General features: G+C 42.3%; 1 protein-coding gene across 2 annotated transcripts in view; it reads left to right on the top strand.

The window, feature by feature from the left end:
* LOC311136915 (serum response factor-like) overlaps window positions 1-19,418 on the top strand; it is a 56,932-nt gene that overhangs the window by 16,625 nt on the left and 20,889 nt on the right. For both annotated transcript variants that reach the window (XM_084171230.1, XM_084171229.1), the window contains exon 2: window positions 17,939-18,205. In XM_084171230.1, coding sequence (XP_084027356.1) covers window positions 17,939-18,205 — 267 coding nt within the window. The remainder of the gene's footprint in view (window positions 1-17,938; window positions 18,206-19,418) is intronic.

Genomic DNA, 19,418 nt, shown 5'->3' with positions numbered 1-19,418 from the left:
ATCTTAGCCAACAACCTCCTTCCCTCAGTAAGAGCATTGAAGATGGGTCGTGGCTGGGTCTTCCAGCATGACAACGACCCGAAACACACAGCCAGGGCAACTAAGGAGTGGCTCCGTAAGAAGCATCTCAAGGTCCTGGAGTGGCCTAGCCAGTCTCCAGACCTGAACCCAATAGAACATCTTTGGAGGGAGCTGAAAGTCCGTATTGCCCAGCGACAGCCCTGAAACCTGAAGGATCTGGAGAAGGTCTGTATGGAGGAGTGGGCCAAAATCCCTGCTGCAGTGTGTGCAAACCTGGTCAAGACCTACAGGAAACGTATGATCTCTGTAATTGCAAACAAAGGTTTCTGTACCAAATATTAAGTTCTGCTTTTCTGATGTATCAAATACTTATATCATGCAATAAAATGCAAATTAATTACTTAAAAATCATACAATGTGATTTTCTGGATTTTTGTTTTAGATTCCGTCTCTCACAGTTGAAGTGTACCTATGATAGAAATTACAGACCTCTACATGCTTTGTAAGTAGGAAAACCTGCAAAATCGGCAGTGTATCAAATACTTGTTCTCCCCACTGTACATACGTACATACATACATATCCTTTAAAAATATATATATTCCCCTTTATTACTTTCCAACCCCACCACCCTTTCCCTACTTGGAGTAAACTAGTGAACAGCAATGCTTAGGCCTCTACTTCCAGCTTATACCTACTATCTACATTTTATGGACACAGTCAATTTTACAATAATTATATTTTGTTTGTTTTTTCTCCTGATCTTCCTCTACTCTCAACCTCTCCGATCATTTTCATGATGTCCATCCGGATTGCTTCTATATGCCATATCTTTCTAACTGTGCTCTTTCACAAAAGCTCCCAACCTACAACCTATATACTTATTATGGACACAGTATGCTTACATTATTAGTTATCTTGTTATTATTTGTTGTTAGTTGTTATTAGTCCCATCCTTCAATTACATTCAACACCTCCCATCTATCTTTTAAGACCATCCATATAGGATTTCTATTTGCCATATATATTTCAACTGTACTGTGATGTCTTACAAAAGTTGTGAACCTTTCTATTCTCATTGTTTCTACAGATTGTGAATTGAAAATATATTTTTTTGCTAAAAGTATTATTATATTATTGATTGATTGACTATGACTTTTCAGATCACCCAGTAATGCTATCTGCAAAGTTGGCTCCAGGTAAATATTGCAATCCTCTAGCCATTCCTGGACCTGTGTCCAAAAATATGCTACAAATGGACAGTACCAAAACAAATGACCTAATGATTCTGTCTCTTCGCAGCATTATCTGGAGAGCTGGGAAGATTGTATCCCCTATATAAATAACATTATATTGGTAGCAAGAATTTTATATAATAATTTAAATTGAAAGATTCTTAATTTTTGAATCCGGTGTCATTTTGCGTATCAGTTCATAAACACTATGCCATTGCATCGGTACGTCAAAAATCTCTTCCCAACTATTTTGCAATCTATATGGGACGGCTGTCAATCCTTTGGTCCTTAAATGAAACTGTTATACTTTTTTATTGATCACATTTTTCCTTAACCAATTATGTTCTTTAATGCAAGGCCGACAGACAAGTTCCTTACTTTCTCCCCCTTCCACTTTCCTCTTCCATTTTTGCGGTAAGGCTGCAATTATTTGGTTGTAATTTTGGGTAGAGCAGACATTTCCATATGTTTTTGTTAGCTGCATGTGCGACACAACTCCACCAGTCCTACCGATGATATCATTTACGAAGATTATACCTTTTTTAAACATGTTGTAAAAAAACAGGGTTTTTGTCAATTAGTATATTTGAGTTTAACCACAATATTTGTTGCATGATTTGTTCTGTCGTTTCTGGAGGATTAAATTGAAATTGCAACCAACTTTCTATGGCTTGTTTTAGAAATAGTGATATTTGGGAGATGGTTTCCTTTTCAAATAACTGAAAGTGAGTGGTTGTAATCTGAATAAAGGGAAAAAGGCCATTCTTGAACATTGGGTGAGACAATCTTACTAATTTGCTAGAGAACCAGTTCGGATTTAAGTATACCTTTTGTATGACTGAAGCTTTTAGTGATAGGTCTAATGCTTTAATATTTAATAATTCCTGTCCTCCGAATTCATATTCATTATATAAATAGGCCCGTTTAATTTTGTCTGTCTTGCCGTTCCAAATAAAATTCAATATAAGACCATAAGCAAATAGGTAAACTGGGATAATACTAAAGAGTTAATCAGAGTGATTTTTCCACAAATTGACAGGTATTTACCTTTCCAATCTATTTTTGCTAACTTTCTATTAAAATGTATTGAAGTGAGAACATTTATTTCCTTTGGGATATGTATTCTGAGTATATTCACATCACCATCATACCATTTTATTGGTAAACTACATGGTAATGTAAAAATTGTATTTTTTAGTGATCCAATATGTAATATAGTACATTTGTCATAATTTGGTTGTAATCCAGAGAGGTTAGAAAATGTATCTAGATCCTCTATGAGGCTGTGGAGGGATTATATTTGTGGATTTAAAAGAAAACATGAATCATCAGCATACAATGACACCTTTGTTTTTAAGCCCTGGATTTCTAATCCCCTGATATTATTGTTGGATCTGATTTTAATAGCTAACATCTCGATGGCCATAATAAATAGATATGCCGATAGTGGACAACCTTGTTTCACTCCTCTTGACAGTTTAAAACTTTCTGAAAAATAGCCATTATTTACTATTTTACACCTAGGGTTACTATACATGATTTTGACCCATTTTATAAGAGATTCTCCAAAATTGAAATGCTCCAGGCATTTATATATAAACCCCAGTTGTACTTTATCAAATGCCTTTTCGAAGTCTGCTATGAATAGCTGGCCTGGTTTCCCAGATTTTCCATAGTGTTCTATTGTTTCCAGTACTTGCCTTATATTATTTTACATTTTAGTCATTTAGCAGAGGCTCTTTTTCCAGAGCGACTTACAGTTAGTGAGTGCATACATAATTTTTTTATTTTTCATACTGCCCCCCCCGTGGGAATTGAACCCACAACCCTGGCGTTGCAAACGCCATGCTCTACCAACTGAGCTACACCGGCCATTCCCTGGGCCAATTGTGCGCCGCCCCATGGGTCTCTCGGTCGCGGCCGGCTACAACAGAGCCTGGATTCAAACCAGGATCTCTAGTGGCACAGCTAGCACTGCGATGCAGTGCCTTAGACCACTGTGCCACTCGGGTGGTAAATGTATATATCTCCAATGTATCTTCCATGTAAAAAACCTGTCTGATTTAGAATGAATAATGTCCGACAATACCTTTTTAATTCAATGAGCTATACATTTTGCTAGAATTTTTGCATCACAACACTGAAGTGTAAGGGGCCTCCAATTTTTTAAATGGACTGGATCTTTATATTTTCCACTTGTATCCTGTTTCAGTAATAATGAGATCAGACCTTCTTCTTGAGTGTCAGATAATCTACCATTTACATAGGAGTGGTTAAAACATGCTAATAACGGTCCTCTTAGTATATCAAAAAGGTTTGGTATACCTCGACTGGTATGCCATCCAACCCTGGAGTTTTCCCGGACTTAAAGTCTTTAATTGCATCCAGAAGTTCCTCCTCTGTAATTTCACCTTCACATGAGTATTTCTGTATGGCTGTTAATTTTACATTATCAATAGAAAAACAATCGCTACAATTAGCTTCAGTTAGAGGAGATGGAGGCGACTGAAATGAAAACATATGCTTAAAGTACTTTGTTTCCTCCTTCAAAATATCATTTGGTGAATCATGGGTTACTCCGTCAATTGTAACCAGTTTCAGTAAATTATTTTTGGTAACATTCCTATGTTGAAGATTAAAAAATAATTTGGTGCATTTTTCCCCATATTCCATCCAGTTTGCTTTATTTTTATAATATATTACACTTGATCTTTCTTGAATAAGTTTCTCTTTCTTTTAGTTTTTCCTCTAATTTATTCTGAGCCTCTATGTTACAGTTTTTATTGCCATCTATCTGTTCTGTTAGACTTTCTATTTCCTTTGTTAGTATAAACTCTTTTGACCTAAATTGCTTTTGTTTTCGAGATGAGTACTGAATTGCATGGCCTCTAAAGGCACATTTAAAGGTGTCCCATACAATAAGGGGATTTGCTGTACCTATGTTATGTCGGAAAAAGTCAGTTATAAATTCCTTTGTCCTAGTTAAAAATAAATTATCATCCAATAGGCTTTGATTACATTTCCAATATCATCTCAACATACAACCCGGATTGCCATTGTATTACATTTTAATTTATTGACAAGCAATTATTATCCTAGCAAATAATTACCATGGTCCATCCCATACCCCCCCCCCCCCCCCCCAACATCCTCACCCCCCCCACAACAGATTCGGGACAAACACACACGCACATACTCACATACTCCAACACACTCAACCCCCTTCTTCCACAATCAACCATAAAATCAGATGCTCAACGGTTGTTACATCCCAGAGGCCAACTCGAGAAAGGACCTGATTTGCGAGTGCAAATACAGTTACAGCTGATTGAGAAAGCATGCAAGATTGAGCTGAAATTGACAACAATGTGAGATTTGATTAATCTAATTAATCTATGTCAAGTCCTAGGTGATGGAGATCAGATCCACCCTCTTCACCTGAGACACAGACTCTCTGGTCCCCCGTTGTAACCATTTTTCCCAAGCATCTCCGTGCAGTCAGACCTTTGATTATTTTGTGCCACCTGGGCCACAATAATAAACCCCCCTCTGATTGTCCGAGTGTGACCCCCTCCCCATGGGTTACTGCAGCCAGTGTTGCCAGCACTGCTACTACCTGGGTGGGGGTACCCCACCGGAATCCCCACCGGCTAGGTACAAGGTCGTCAAGGTTCTCATTAGCAGCTTTGAGAATTTCCTTGTATATAATGCTCTCCCATCAGGGGGCTCTGGCTTTGTATGACCAACCCTGCCAAGGGTGGCTACTTTGAAGAATCTAAAATTATAAGATATATTTGGATTTGTTTTACACTGTTTTGGTTACTACATGATTCCATATGTGTTATTTCATAGTTTTGATGTCTTCACTATTATTCTACAATGTAGAAAATAGTAAAAATAAAGAAAAACCCTTGAATGAGTGAGTGTGTCCAAACCTTTGACTGGTGCTGTATGTATTGGATAACGGCACAATTTTGGGGGTTTGGGCTCATTTAAATGTCGTTAATGTAGGGCTCATAAAATGTATTTAATATATGGCTCATCAGGCTCAGGTAGCATCAGGTTTGAATTCTCATGCTGAGCAAAGCTCTAATCAAATCCAGACAGTTATATGCTTTATAATGCTTTTGAATGACACTTCTGGTTTTGTCGGGAAATACCGGGTTAGCCAGGATAAAAGTGATTTATTGTCGGGATGGAACATTTGTAAAATACAGGGAAAATATTATTATATATATATATATATATATATATATATATATATATATATTTTAATAGACATCACTGCATCCTGTATTACAAGTTTGTTTTTGTCCTCATTAATGTCCCATAGGTTATTTCATTACTCTCTCTTTGTTTACAAAGCTCTACTGTACAAGTTTCCAACATACCTCACTTCTTCGTTGTTGAAGTATAAAGACATGAGTTACAAAACACATTCGCAGGGTTGGTTAACTCGTGAGGTTCTTTGGGTCTCCACCGAGTTGGGTAGATCCGCTTTTAGTTTTGATGTGCCCAACTGCTGGAACAATCTGCAGATCTCGTTGAAATTGGATGTTCTGGTGCCGCTCAGGCAGTTTAGGGTATTGATTGAAGACCTGGTAGCTGAGAGATGTAGATGTTATCCATGAGTTGTATTTTTGTGTATTTTAACTGTTGCTTGTGTTCTATAAAATTGTAAAATGCAGGGCTCCCTTGTAAAATAGACCTTTGTCTCAATGGGACTCCCATGACCTTTGTCTCAATGGGACTCCCTGTTGAAATAAAGGTGTACATTTTTAATGTATTTAATTTTTTAAAATCCATACGTCTGAAGCAGATCAGCATTTTGTTGAGACAGCAGTTCTCTCTCACAAAAGATAACAGTTGGAGAACTGCTGCAGTGCAGATAGTCTTTTTTAGATTGTTTCACCAAAATAATTGCAATGCCACTGCATTGTTTGATCTTTGTAAAAAGGTTGAGTTCTGACTGATGAGCAAGGCCCTGCCTTGCTTGTGCTTGTTTCCTTTTGGCATCCTCCACTGTTGTCATGGAAACGGAGGTTTCTGTATATTGTACAGTAGGCAGCAGCATGACTGATTGTTCTGTGCATTCTGGTTTTGACAAAGGATGACAGCATTCAGCAGTTGGGTTTCAGATCTCTGAGGGTGCAGGCCAGGGCAGTGTGATATGGTTGCAATTGATGGACTTCTAGATCAGAAATCTGCCTCTGGTTCGTAAAAGGATGTGCAGGCTCATTCAAAGGCAATGTCAAGCCTGCACACCCTCTAGCAAGTCTATTTCTCCAAGACCAGGATTTTACTACTGCTCAAAATTCTCATGCCCCTGAGATTTAATCTACAGATGCACACAGTTTACATAGATCTGTATGACTGTTCATCACAACAGTGCTAATTTGTGTGACACATGGGCTGCTTCAATGGAGCCACATGCCCCAAAGCTTTACATGTAAGGCCAGAAACAGAGCATATAGTGCCTTCAGAAAGCATTCAAACTCCTTGACTTTCTCCACATTTTGTTCAGTTACAGCCTGAATAAAAAAATTAATAAAATGTGCCACTGGCCTACACATAATACCCCATAATGTCAAAGAGGTATTATGTTTTTAGAAATGTCTACAAATTAATACAAAATGAAAACCTGAAATGTCTTGAGTCAATAATTATTCAACCCCTTTGTTATGGCAAGCCTAAATAAGTTCAGGAGTAAACATTTGCCAGTCAGCGGCAGTCCTGTGGGTAAAAACCGCTTGTTGATGAGAGAGGTCGAAGGAGAATGGCAAGCTAACGGGCGGGCCACAAACAGACAAATAATGGCACAGGACAACAGTGGTGTGCTGAATTCCATCTCGGAACACACAACTAGTCGATCCTTGTCACAGATGGGCTATTGCAGCAGACGACCACACCGGGTTCCACTCCTATCAGCACACTGGACAATTGAGGAGTGGAAAAAGATTGCCTGGTCCGACGAATCCCTGTTCCTGTTGCATCATGCTGAGTCAGGATATAACAATTGAGCAACGATTGAACACCATGGTGTATCTGAACATTGTTGCTGACCAAACTCAATAGAGCATCTTCGGAATAGGCTGTTCGCAGCATGAATGTACCACTGTCCACTCTGCTGCAACTGCGTGATGTCATCGCGTCAGCATGGAACAACATCCCAGTGGAACGTTTTTGACACCTTGTGGAATCTATGCCCCTAATAATTTAGTCTGTTCTGGATGCAAAGGGGGGTCCGACCCAGTACTAGATGGGTGTACCTAAATATATTGGCCAGTGAGTATGGACTGTATATGAATAGAAAAGGTGTGTGCAATAGTTATATAGGATGAGCCTTGACTAGAATACAGTATATACATATGAAGTGGGTAAAACGGTATGTAAACATTTATTAAAGTGACCAGTGACTATGTACATAGGGCAGCAGTCTCTAAGGTGCAGGGTAGAGGACCGGGTGGTAGCCGGCTAGTAACAGTGACTAAGGTTCAGGGCAGGGTACTAGACATCTTCATGGTCCGTGTGGAACGATATACCCGAGACTCAACCCGGGCTCGATTGGGTTTGGGTCTGAAATTCTAACTTTGGTCTCGGGTCTACAGTGGGGAAAAAAAGTATTTAGTCAGCCACCAATTGTGCAAGTTCTCCCACTTAAAAATATGAGAGAGGCCTGTAATTGTCATCATAGGTACACGTCAACTATGACAGACAAAATGAGAAGAAAAAAAATCCAGAAAATCACATTGTAGGATTTTTCATGAATTTATTTGCAAATTATGGTGGAAAATAAGTATTTGGTCAATAACAAAAGTTTCTCAATACTTTGTTATATACCCTTTGTTGGCAATGACACAGGTCAAACGTTTTCTGTAAGTCTTCACAAGGTTTTCACACACTGTTGCTGGTATTTTGGCCCATTCCTCCATGCAGATCTCCTCTAGAGCAGTGATGTTTTGGGGCTGTCGCTGGGCAACACAGACTTTCAACTCCCTCCAAAGATTTTCTATGGGGTTGAGATCTGGAGACTGGCTAGGCCACTCCAGGACCTTAATGCTTCTTACGAAGCCACTCCTTCGTTGCCCGGGCGGTGTGTTTGGGATCATTGTCATGCTGAAAGACCCAGCCACGTTTCATCTTCAATGCCCTTGCTGATGGAAGGAGGTTTTCACTCCAAATCTCACGATACATGGCCCCATTCATTCTTTCCTTTACACGGATCAGTCGTCCTGGTCCCTTTGCAGAAAAACAGCCCCAAAGCATGATGTTTCCACCCCCATGCTTCACAGTAGGTATGGTGTTCTTTGGATGCAACTCAGCATTCTTTGTCCTCCAAACACGACGAGTTGAGTTTTTACCAAAAAGTTCTATTTTGGTTTCATCTGACCATATGGCATTCTCCCAATCCTCTTCTGGATCATCCAAATGCACTCTAGCAAACTTCAGACGGGCCTGGACATGTACTGGCTTAAGCAGGGGGACACGTCTGGCACTGCAGGATTTGAGTCCCTGGCGGCGTAGTGTGTTACTGATGGTAGGCTTTGTTACTTTGGTCCCAGCTCTCTGCAGGTCATTCACTAGGTCCCCCCCGTGTGGTTCTGGGATTTTTGCTCACCGTTCTTGTGATCATTTTGACCCCACGGGGTGAGATCTTGCGTGGAGCCCCAGATCGAGGGAGATTATCAGTGGTCTTGTATGTCTTCCATTTCCTAATAATTGCTCCCACAGTTGATTTCTTCAAACCAAGCTGCTTACCTATTGCAGATTCAGTCTTCCCAGCCTGGTGCAGGTCTACAATTTTGTTTCTGGTGTCCTTTGACAGCTCTTTGGTCTTCGCCATAGTGGAGTTTGGAGTGTGACTGTTTGAGGTTGTGGACAGGTGTCTTTTATACTGATAACAAGTTCAAACAGGTGCCATTAATACAGGTTACGAGTGGAGGACAGAGGAGCCTCTTAAAGAAGAAGTTACAGGTCTGTGAGAGCCAGAAATCTTGCTTGTTTGTAGGTGACCTAATACTTATTTTCCACCATAATTTGCAAATAAATTCATTAAAAATCCTACAATGTGACTTTCTGGATTTTTTCTCTCTCGATTTGTCTGTCATAGTTGACGTGTACCTATGATGAAAATTACAGGCCTCTCTCATCTTTTTAAGTGGGAGAACTTGCACAATTGGTGGCTGACTAAATACTTTTTGTCCCCACTGTATGTAAATACAGCTGATAGACCCGAATGGACCCGACTACGACTCTGCATAGCCTAAAGCATATTTAATTTTTGCAAATAAGGTGAAGTTATTGACATATAGAAAGCCTAGCCAACATATAAAGACTAATTCATTAACCAGAAGAGCAACTTAGCTGATAAACAAAAAAAATGGACACCCGGGTCCAGTCTGGTCTAGACCCGGACCCGTTAGACCCGACCTGTACCCTATGTCGAGTTGTCCTCGGGTCCATTCAGGTTCGGGTCTGATTATTCTCTGGTCTGTCCGGGTCCCCATTTTTCTTATTTTATAAACGAAATTGGGGGGTTCATTCGGGTCAGGTCTGATTGTCCTCTGGTCTGTCCGTGAAGACCTCTACAGGTTACTGGGCGGAGGCCGGCTAGTGGTGACTATTTAACAGTCTTATGGCCTGGAGATGGAAGCTGTTTTTCAGTCTCTCGGTCCCAGCTTTGATGCACCTGTACTGTCTCCTCCTTCTAGATGGTAGCGGGGTGAACAGGCCGTTGCTCGGGTGGCTGAGGTCCTTGACGATTTTCTTGACCTTCCTGTGACACTAGGTGCTGTGGGTGGCCTGGAGGGTAGGCAGTGTGCCCCCGGAGATGTGTTGGGCTGACCGCACCACCCTCTGGAGAGCCTTGCGGTTCTGGATGGTGCAATTGCCGTACCAGGCGGTGATACAGCCCGACAGGATGCTCTCAATGGTGCATTTGTAGATGTCTGTGAGTGTCTTAGGGGCCAAGCAGAATTTTTTCAGCCTCCTGCCTCGTTCTTCAACGTACTATCTGTGTGAGTGGACCATTTCAGGTCCTCAGTGATGTGCACGCCAAGAAACTTGAAGCTTTTCACCCTCTCCACTGCGGCCCGTCGATGTGGATGGGGGAGTGCTCTCTCTGCTGTCTCCTGAAGTCCACGATCAGCTCCTTCATTTTATTGACGTTGAGGGAGAGGTTATTTTCCTGGCACCACTCCGCCAAGGCCCTCCCCTCCTCCCTGTAGGCTGTCTCGTCGTTGTTGGTAATCAGGCCTACCGCTGTTATGTTGTCAGCAAACTTGATGATTGAGTTCGAGAGGTGCGTGGCCACGCAGTCATGGGTATCAGAAGTAAAAATACAGCCAGACTGGCCTGCTACTGTGCCTTTCTAGACCTTAAACTGTTGAGTAGACCCACGACTGATCCAAATGGAATGAAACATTCAAATCACTGGGCTTTTGCGCCATTATTCAAATGAAATCTTCACTGCAACCTAGAGTAGAATTTTGTACTCACTTATAAACAATAATGCAATTATGCATTGCATTGTGGTGTTGTAGGCTAGTCTAGGTAGGATAATTGTATTGTCCCTCAACAAGATCAATAGGGGAGCTTTTTGTCTTCACTGTTCTTTCATGCAACAATGATGCACCTGGCCTCTGCGCTGCCTATCAGCTATATTTGTTCTTGTTCATTCATATTGAAAATGTATGCAGCTTTGAATGCTTTTATGTGTGGTATGATTGCTAGTTCAGCCTATTGCAAATCTGTAGCTCAGTTGGTAGAGCATGGTGCTTGCAACGCCAGGGTTGTGGGTTCGTTTCCCACGGGGGGCCAGTATGAAAATGTATGCACTCACTAACTGTGAGTCGCTCTGGATAAGAGTGTTTGCTAAATGACTAAAATGTAAATGTAAATCTGGACAAACAATCCACCTACCACTATTGTCACTATGAATGGTGGATAGAGGGCAGGATAGACAGACTGTTGATCTCTGATATAGTAAAAGGTACCGCATGGAAAAGTGTAGTGCATAATGCAAGTACCAAAACACCTTTTATATAGGGGAGGCGCATACAAGCAGGTGAGGAAATGTGCCTAGGATGGAAGACATTTTATATAGTAAACCCTGCAAAAGAACGAATGTAAAGCAGGGAAAAAACACACTACCCTCCCCTGTGCCTAAGAAAAAAAACACAGCCCTCCCCAAAGCAAAAATGTTGATACCTATTTTAGCTTAGTTCAACTGTCATACTCTATCAGAACCCAAAATATAAGCTTGTTTTACTCCAATGTTGGTATACAAAGTAAAAGTAAACGAACTCTATACAAAACACTGTTAAAACTATAATTTCGATATCCTGGATGGTCAGTCCGTGCATCCAAAGCTCTGTTTATGAATTTAATTGGTTACATTTCTCCAGCTCCATCCCACTTTTTACTGAAACAACAGGGGCGAGGAGGACGCTTTGTTATTGTTTCAACTGCTGATTGCCTCTTTAAGAATACATTTGATGTATTATCACTTAATTTCATGTTTGTCTTATGAAAATCTCACTTACGAAGCTATTTTAAACATGACTATGGAGTCATTACCATCTACATTGGTGGCCATTTTGAATTCCGCTTCCTGGTTAAGGTTTGCAATGAGCACCCCTTCTAGGATGTTTTCATATTGCAATCGCCATTGCACTACACACTGCCCTATCCCACCTGGACAAGTGTAATACCTATGTGAGAATGTTGTTAATCAACTACAGCTCAGCCTTCAACACCATAGTGCCCTCCAAGCTCATCACAAAGCTCAGGGCCCTGAGTCTGAACCCTGACGGACCGACCCCAGGTGGTGAAGGTAGGCAACAAAACCGCTCCACCACACTTATCCTCAACACGGGGCCCCTAAGGGGTGTGTGCTTAGTACCCTCCTGTACTCCCTGTTCACCCACGACTGCGTGGCCACGCAGGACTCCAACACCATCATTAAGTTTGCTGACAACACAACAGTGGTAGGCCAGATTACTAACAACGACGAGACAGCCTACAAGGAGGAGGTGTAACCTCAATGTCAGCAAAATGAAGGAACTGATCGTGGACTACAGGAGACTGCAGCGAGCATGCCCGACGGGGCCGCAGTGGAGAGAGTCAAAAGCTCCACGTTTTTCACTGAGTACCTGAAATGCTCCCTCCACACCGACACTGTGGTGAAGAAGGCGCAACAGCGCATCTTCAACCTCAGCAGGATGAAGAAATTCGGCTTGGCCCCTAGGACCCTCCAAAACTTCTACAGATGCATCATCGAGAGCATTCTGTTTGGCTGTATCACAGCCTGGTATGGAACTGCACCGCCCGCAACCGCAGGGCTCTCCAGAGGGTAGTTAGGTCAGCCCAACACATCACCAGGGGCACACTGCCTGTCCTACAGGACATCTATAGCACCCGGTGATACAGGAAGGCCAAAAAGATCATCAAGGACCTCAGCCACCCGAGCCACAGCTTGTCACACCCTGCTACCAGACGGAGACCGTACAGGTGCATCAAAGCTGGGACCAAGAGACTGAAAAACAGATTCTATCTCCAGCCCATCAGACTGTTGAACAGAACCTCCACCCGGTTCCCTGCCATGCACCTTAGACACTGTCACTAGCCGGCTACTGCACGGTACTCTACCATGGATTTTAGTCTACTGCCTATAGTCATTGAACACTGATCACTTATTAATTATTATTGTTCTGAAATCGTTTCTGTAGTTGGAAACAGATAAGAGTAGCATTCCTGCAATATTTTGTTAGCTTTATTTCTCAGAGAAAATACAATTAATTGATTACACAGTTTATAGGTACATACTGTATTCTCAACTAATCCTATAAACCACTACTGTAGATACCTTTTCCTACTTGTATATTGTCCATACTGTCTATACAGTGGGGGGAAAAAGTATTTAGTCAGCCACCAATTGTGCAAGTTCTCCCACTTAAAAAGATGAGAGAGGCCTGTAATTTTCATCATAGGTACACGTCAACTACGACAGACAAATTGAGAAAATCACATTGTAGGATTTTTAATGAATTTATTTGCAAATTATGGTGGAAAATAAGTATTTGGTCACCTACAAACTGCAAGATTTCTGGCTCTCACAGACCTGTAACTTATTCTTTAAGAGGCTCCTCTGTCCTCCACTCGTTACCTGTATTAATGGCACCTGTTTGAACTTGTTATCAGTATAAAAGACACCTGTCCACAACCTCAAACAGTCCCACTCCAAACTCCACTATGGCCAAGACCAAAGAGCTGTCAAAGGACACCAGAAACAAAATTGTAGACCTGCACCAGGCTGGGAAGACTGAATCTGCAATAGGTAAGCAGCTTGGTTTGAAGAAATCAACTGTGGGAGCAATTATTAGGAAATGGAAGACATACAAGACCACTGATAATCTCCCTCGATCTGGGGCTCCACGCAAGGTCTCACCCCGTGGGGTCAAAATGATCACAAGAACGGTGAGCAAAAATCCCAGAACCACACGGGGGGACCTAGTGAATGACCTGCAGAGAGCTGGGACCAAAGTAACAACGCCTACCATCATTAACACACTACGCCGCCAGGGACTCAAATCCTGCAGTGCCAGACGTGTCCCCCTGCTTAAGCCAGTACATGTCCAGGCCCGTCTGAAGTTTGCTAGAGTGCATTTGGATGATCCAGAAGAGGATTGGGAGAATGTCATATGGTCAGATGAAACCAAAATATAACTTTTTGGTAAAAACTCAACTCGTCGTGTTTGGAGGACAAAGAATGCTGAGTTGCATCCAAAGAACACCATACCTACTGTGAAGCATGGGGGTGGAAACATCATGCTTTGGGGCTGTTTTTCTGCAAAGGGACCAGGACGACTGATCCGTGTAAAGGAAAGAATGAATGGGGCCATGTATCGTGAGATTATGAGTGAAAACCTCCTTCCATCAGCAAGGGCATTGAAGATGAAACGTGGCTGGGTCTTTCAGCATGACAATGATCCCAAACACACCGCCCGGGCAACGAAGGAGTGGCTTCGTAAGAAACATTTCAAGGTCCTGGAGTGGCCTAGCCAGTCTCCAGATCTCAACCCCATAGAACATCTTTGGAGGGAGTTGAAAGTCCGTGTTGCCCAGCGACAGCCCCAAAACATCACTGCTCTAGAGGAGATCTGCATGGAGGAATGGGACAAAATACCAGCAACAGTGTGTGAAAACCTTGTGAAGACTTACAGAAAACATTTGACCTGTGTCATTGCCAACAAAGGGTATATAACAAAGTATTGAGAAACTTTTGTTATTGACCAAATACTTATTTTCCACCATAATTTGCGAATAAATTTTCAACACTACGTAGTTATCAAGCCGTGCACTTGGGTATTGACCAAGCCACCCTGACACACACACATATAGACCTGGGATGGCTGAGACAAGCTCGCCACACAGTTCTTGGTACAGCGAGACATCCTCTGTCATTGAATTATGGTGAAAATCCATTGGAAGTGCTACTGAGCGCTGCATGCTCTATGCGCTCCATTTCTAAGAATATTTCTGCAGAGCCCACTGAAGCTGAATAATAAAATGGTTGAGTGAGTCCAGCCAACCACAGGTCTCATCTTCGCTGGTTTTCAGAGCATGCATACATTTCCAGAGGCTGGCTGTCTTTGATTCGTTCGCTAGACACCTCCGCTCTAGAGGTGAAGCCTGCACTGGAAAGTGTTACGGACCCAGAGAAAGCGTGTTGGAAGTTGCTCATACCCTCCCTGCCCCTCTACCTTTATTTATTTTCCCCTTTTTCTCTCCAATTTCGGGAGGCGAAGGTCGAGTCTTGCGTCCTCCGAAACATGACCCGCCAAACCACACTTCTTAACACCCGCCCGCTTAACCCCGAAGCCAGCCGCACCAATGTGTTGGAGGAAACACTGTTCACCTAAAGATAATCAGATGAGTAGCTTCAGCATTGTCCAATTGCTACATTAAATGAATACAGTACATCATATATGAAAATGAGATGACCAGCCAATAATGAACAAAGTAACGCGTTACCACACTTCCAAACCTTGTGACGTTTGAAAGTTCCTTGAAAGCTGAAAAACGTGCCACCAAAACATAAGCATCCTACACTTTACCGATGACTGAAGTAAATCAAAAGGCTCTCTTGTGGAGTGCACAAGGTTCACTCCAAGTGCAACAATAAATCTGTGTGAGAATAGCACATGGTGTGGGTTGCATATCTGATGCAAGACCTTTGCTGTATTTGTGGGACACTACACGACTGGCCTCAGTGGCCTTGTGGTTAGTGTCCACCCTGAGTTTGGAGGGTTGGGAGTTTGATCCCTGACCGAGTCATACCAAAGACTGTAAAAATGGGACCTGATGCGTCCCTGATTGGCACTCATTATTAAGGAGATAGATTGGGGGTAAGGCCCTGTGATAGACTAGCATCCAGTCCAGGGGGTGTACTTGTACATCAAGCTGCCTCACGCTACAGAAACAGGAGATAGGCTCCTGCTCCTATGAGCTGTTCCGGCTCGCTCGTGCAAGGTTACTTACTTACACAACTGAAGGTGTGTGTGTGTGTGTGACGTCTGGTGTAATGAATGACAAGGCGGGTCAGCTCATGTTCTAATGTTTCACAGCTTGTGAGAGGAGTCATTGATCATGTGCTCCATTTAAGATCTACAGTGCCTTCGGAAAGTATTTAGAGCCCTTGACTTTTCCCACATTTTGTTACGTTACAGCCTTATTCTAAGATTGATTAAATTGTTTTTTCCACATCAATCTACACACAATACCCCATAATGACAAAGCAAAAACCGTTTTTTAGAATTTTTTGCTAATTTATTAAAAATAAAAAACTGAAATATTACATTTACATAAGTATTCAGACCCTTTACTCTGTACTTTGTTGAAGCACCTTTGGCAGCGATTACAGCATTGAGTCTTCTTGGGTGTGACGCTACAAGCTTGGCACACCTGTATTTGGGGAGTTTCTCCCATTATTCTCTGCAGATCCTGTCAGGTTGGAAGGGGAGCGTTGCCTCACAGCTATTTTCAGGTCTCCCAGAGATTGTTCGATCGGGTTAAAGTCTGGGCTCTGGCTGGGCCACTCAAGGACATTCAAAGACTTGTCCCGATGCCACTCTTGCGTTGTCTTGGCTGTGTGCTTAGGGTCATTGTCCTGTTGGAAGGTGAACCTTCGCCCCATTCTGAGGTCCTGAACGCTCTAGAGCAGGTTTTCGTCAAGGATCTCTCTGTACTTTGCTCCGTTCATCTTTTCCTTGATCCTGGCTAGTCTCCCAGTCCCTGCCGCTGAAAAACATCCCCACAGCATGATGCTGCCACCACCAGGCTTCACCGTAGGGATGGTGCCAGGCTTCCTCCAGACGTGAAGCTTGGCATTCAGGCTAAAGAGTTCAGAGAATCTTGTTTCTCATGGTCCTGAGAGTCTTTTGGTGCCTTTTGGCAAACTCCAAGTGGGCTGTCATGTGCCTTTTTTACTGAGGAGTGGCTTCCGTCTGGCCACTCTATCATAAAGGCTTGATTGGTAGAGTGCTGCAGAGATGGTTGCCCTTCTGGAAGGTTCTCCCATCTCCACAGAGGAACTCTAGAACTCTGTCAGAGTGACCATCGGGATCTTGGTCACCTCCCTGACCATGGCCCTTCAGCTCTAGGAAGAGTCTTGGTGGTTCCAGACTTCTTCCATTTAAGAATGATGGATGCCACTGTGTTCTTGTGGACTTTCAATGCTGCAGAAATGTTTGAGCCTCGACACAATCCTGTCTCTGAGCCTTACGGACAATTCCTTCGACCTCACGGCTTGGTTTTTGCTCTGACATGCACTATCAACTGTGGGAGCTTATATAGACAGGTGTGTGCCTTTCCAAATCATGTCCAATCAAATGAATTTACCACAGGTGGACTCCAATCAAGTGGTAGAAACATCTCAAGGATGATCAATGGAAACAGGATGTACCTGAGCTCAATTTCGAGTCTCATAGCAAAGGGTCTGAATACTTTTTTTTTGTTGTAATAAATGTACAAACATTTCTAAAAACCTTTTTTCGCTTTGTCATTATGGGGTATTGTGTGTAGATTGCTGATTTTATTTATTTATTTTTAATCAATTTTAGAATAAGGCTGTAACGTAACAATGTGGAAAAAGTCAAGGGGTCTGAATACTTTCTGAAGGCACTGTACATGGTTATTTCGACCCCTTTACTTTCTCTCCCTTACAACCAAGACACCCGTCGCAAGGAACTTATTCATTCTCACTATATCACAGTCTATTCTTGGACCCTTATCTCATGTTATTTTAGCTACATTGGTGCTATACGTTAGAGTTCACCAGGGAGGTATTTTTAGAGTTGCTGTGTGTTTCTTGGCTAGTTGGCTACAATTTTAACCTGTTATCTGTGGGTAACACCATCAAGAACTATGTTTTTTCCTATTCCCATTGAGTATTGTCTGTGTTGGTAAGGAAAGTTTAAAAACAGTTTATTTCAGTTATTAAGAACGTGGTTGGATGTCAGCTTACCCTGTTTATTTTGGCACATTGCTCCGAGACTGATGTTGATGCTCATGCTAAAACTGAAGCTAATATGAATGTTGATGTTGAAACTGATATTGGATGTTAATGCTGATTCTAAAGCTGTTTTGGATGTTGACATTGTCCTCTCCCTCCCCGCCATGACAGGCCTATGAGCTCTCCACGTTGACAGGAACCCAGGTCCTGCTACTGGTGGCCAGCGAGACAGGCCACGTCTACACGTTCGCCACGCGGAAGCTCCAGCCCATGATCACCAGCGAGACGGGCAAGGCCCTCATCCAGACATGCCTCAACTCTCCGGACTCCCCGCCCCGCAATGACCCCTCCACTGACCAGCGTATGAGCGCCACGGGCTTCGAGGAGACGGACCTCACCTACCAGGTGTCTGAGTCAGAGAGCCTTGGGGAGACCAAGGTGAGTTCTGCTGCTGCTCTTCACCATAAGGACCAGGGTCGTATTCATTAGGCAACAAACATTTAAAAAATGGACTGAAACAAGGAGGGAGTACATGAACTTGACCAATAAGAAATGCTCATTTTCATTTTCCGTTGCAAAACTTTTTGCTATAGAGTGCCCTAATGAAAATGACCCAGAACAAACTGGCTTTGGAACAGGAACAGAACACATCTGCATGTTCTGCTCATCAGTTTACCTGTACTGTACGTGCTGTCCGGTTCCCAAGTGTTTACAAAGAATGGCATTGCTACTTATTTGTTTAAATTTTTTTTGTGAACTGTTGACTGTGTTTCGATGCTAAAGGAATACAGTAATTGCAGTCAACATAGCCGCTTACTTAAAAAATATATAGCACCAGAGAGCTACTATAATAGATTCTCAGTCAAATCTCCCCAGAATATTACAGCCAAGCACAGCAGAGGAGTACTAGACTAGTTCATCAGATTCACATTCAGTTATGGAAACTCAGCTTACTGGTATGTATAGAATGAGCTGCGGTTTGTCACAGGTTTTAAACCTCTGTGTCAAACTCAAGGCAACCTCTTTTGGCTTGTTGCTCGCGGTTTTGTTTGATTGTCTACTAAATATTTTTTAATTGGCTCAAACAGCCTGGTTACGTCTCTTGTGGCAGGAAGCAGGGGTGTAAAGACAGACCAAAGTAGTGGAACACGAAATCACTCAACAGGATGGATTAGAAGTTATCTTCACTCTACCTCGCTGAACTTTGTCACAGAAAAGCCTCCAAACCCCTGTCTATAAACCTGTAGATCAAGGCAGGTCTGGGTTGTATTAAAAGGAGAAGGATACAGCCGGTTGTATATATGTGTGGTTGTTTTTTTTATACTAAGATTTATTCATGTCATGTCCCATAATGAAATACTATACATATTTTTTAATCTTTTGAACAAATGTTTTTTTTTCTTAATTTTGCATGCTGATCCAGCATGAGCACCTCACTCTAGTTCCTCACTGTATCAGTGGAAGAAGGGTTTTTCATGAGAAACTCAATATCGCTATTCTAACAGTGCAGTGATATACCTGATACTGTTCTAAAAAAGTAGTAGGCTTTGTGATGTGCAGTGGAAAGAGATTACAATGTTTTAAAGCCATTTGGACATTCTTTATAGTCAGATGTGCTTCATTACCCAATGGAACACTGTGCTGTTGTTGC

The sequence above is a fragment of the Coregonus lavaretus genome (genome assembly GCF_964263955.1).
Source record: "Coregonus lavaretus genome assembly, chromosome: 1".
NCBI lineage: Eukaryota > Metazoa > Chordata > Actinopteri > Salmoniformes > Salmonidae > Coregonus > Coregonus lavaretus.
The sequence above is the reverse complement of the archived record's forward strand: the minus strand, read 5'-3'. Positions and strand labels throughout refer to the sequence as shown.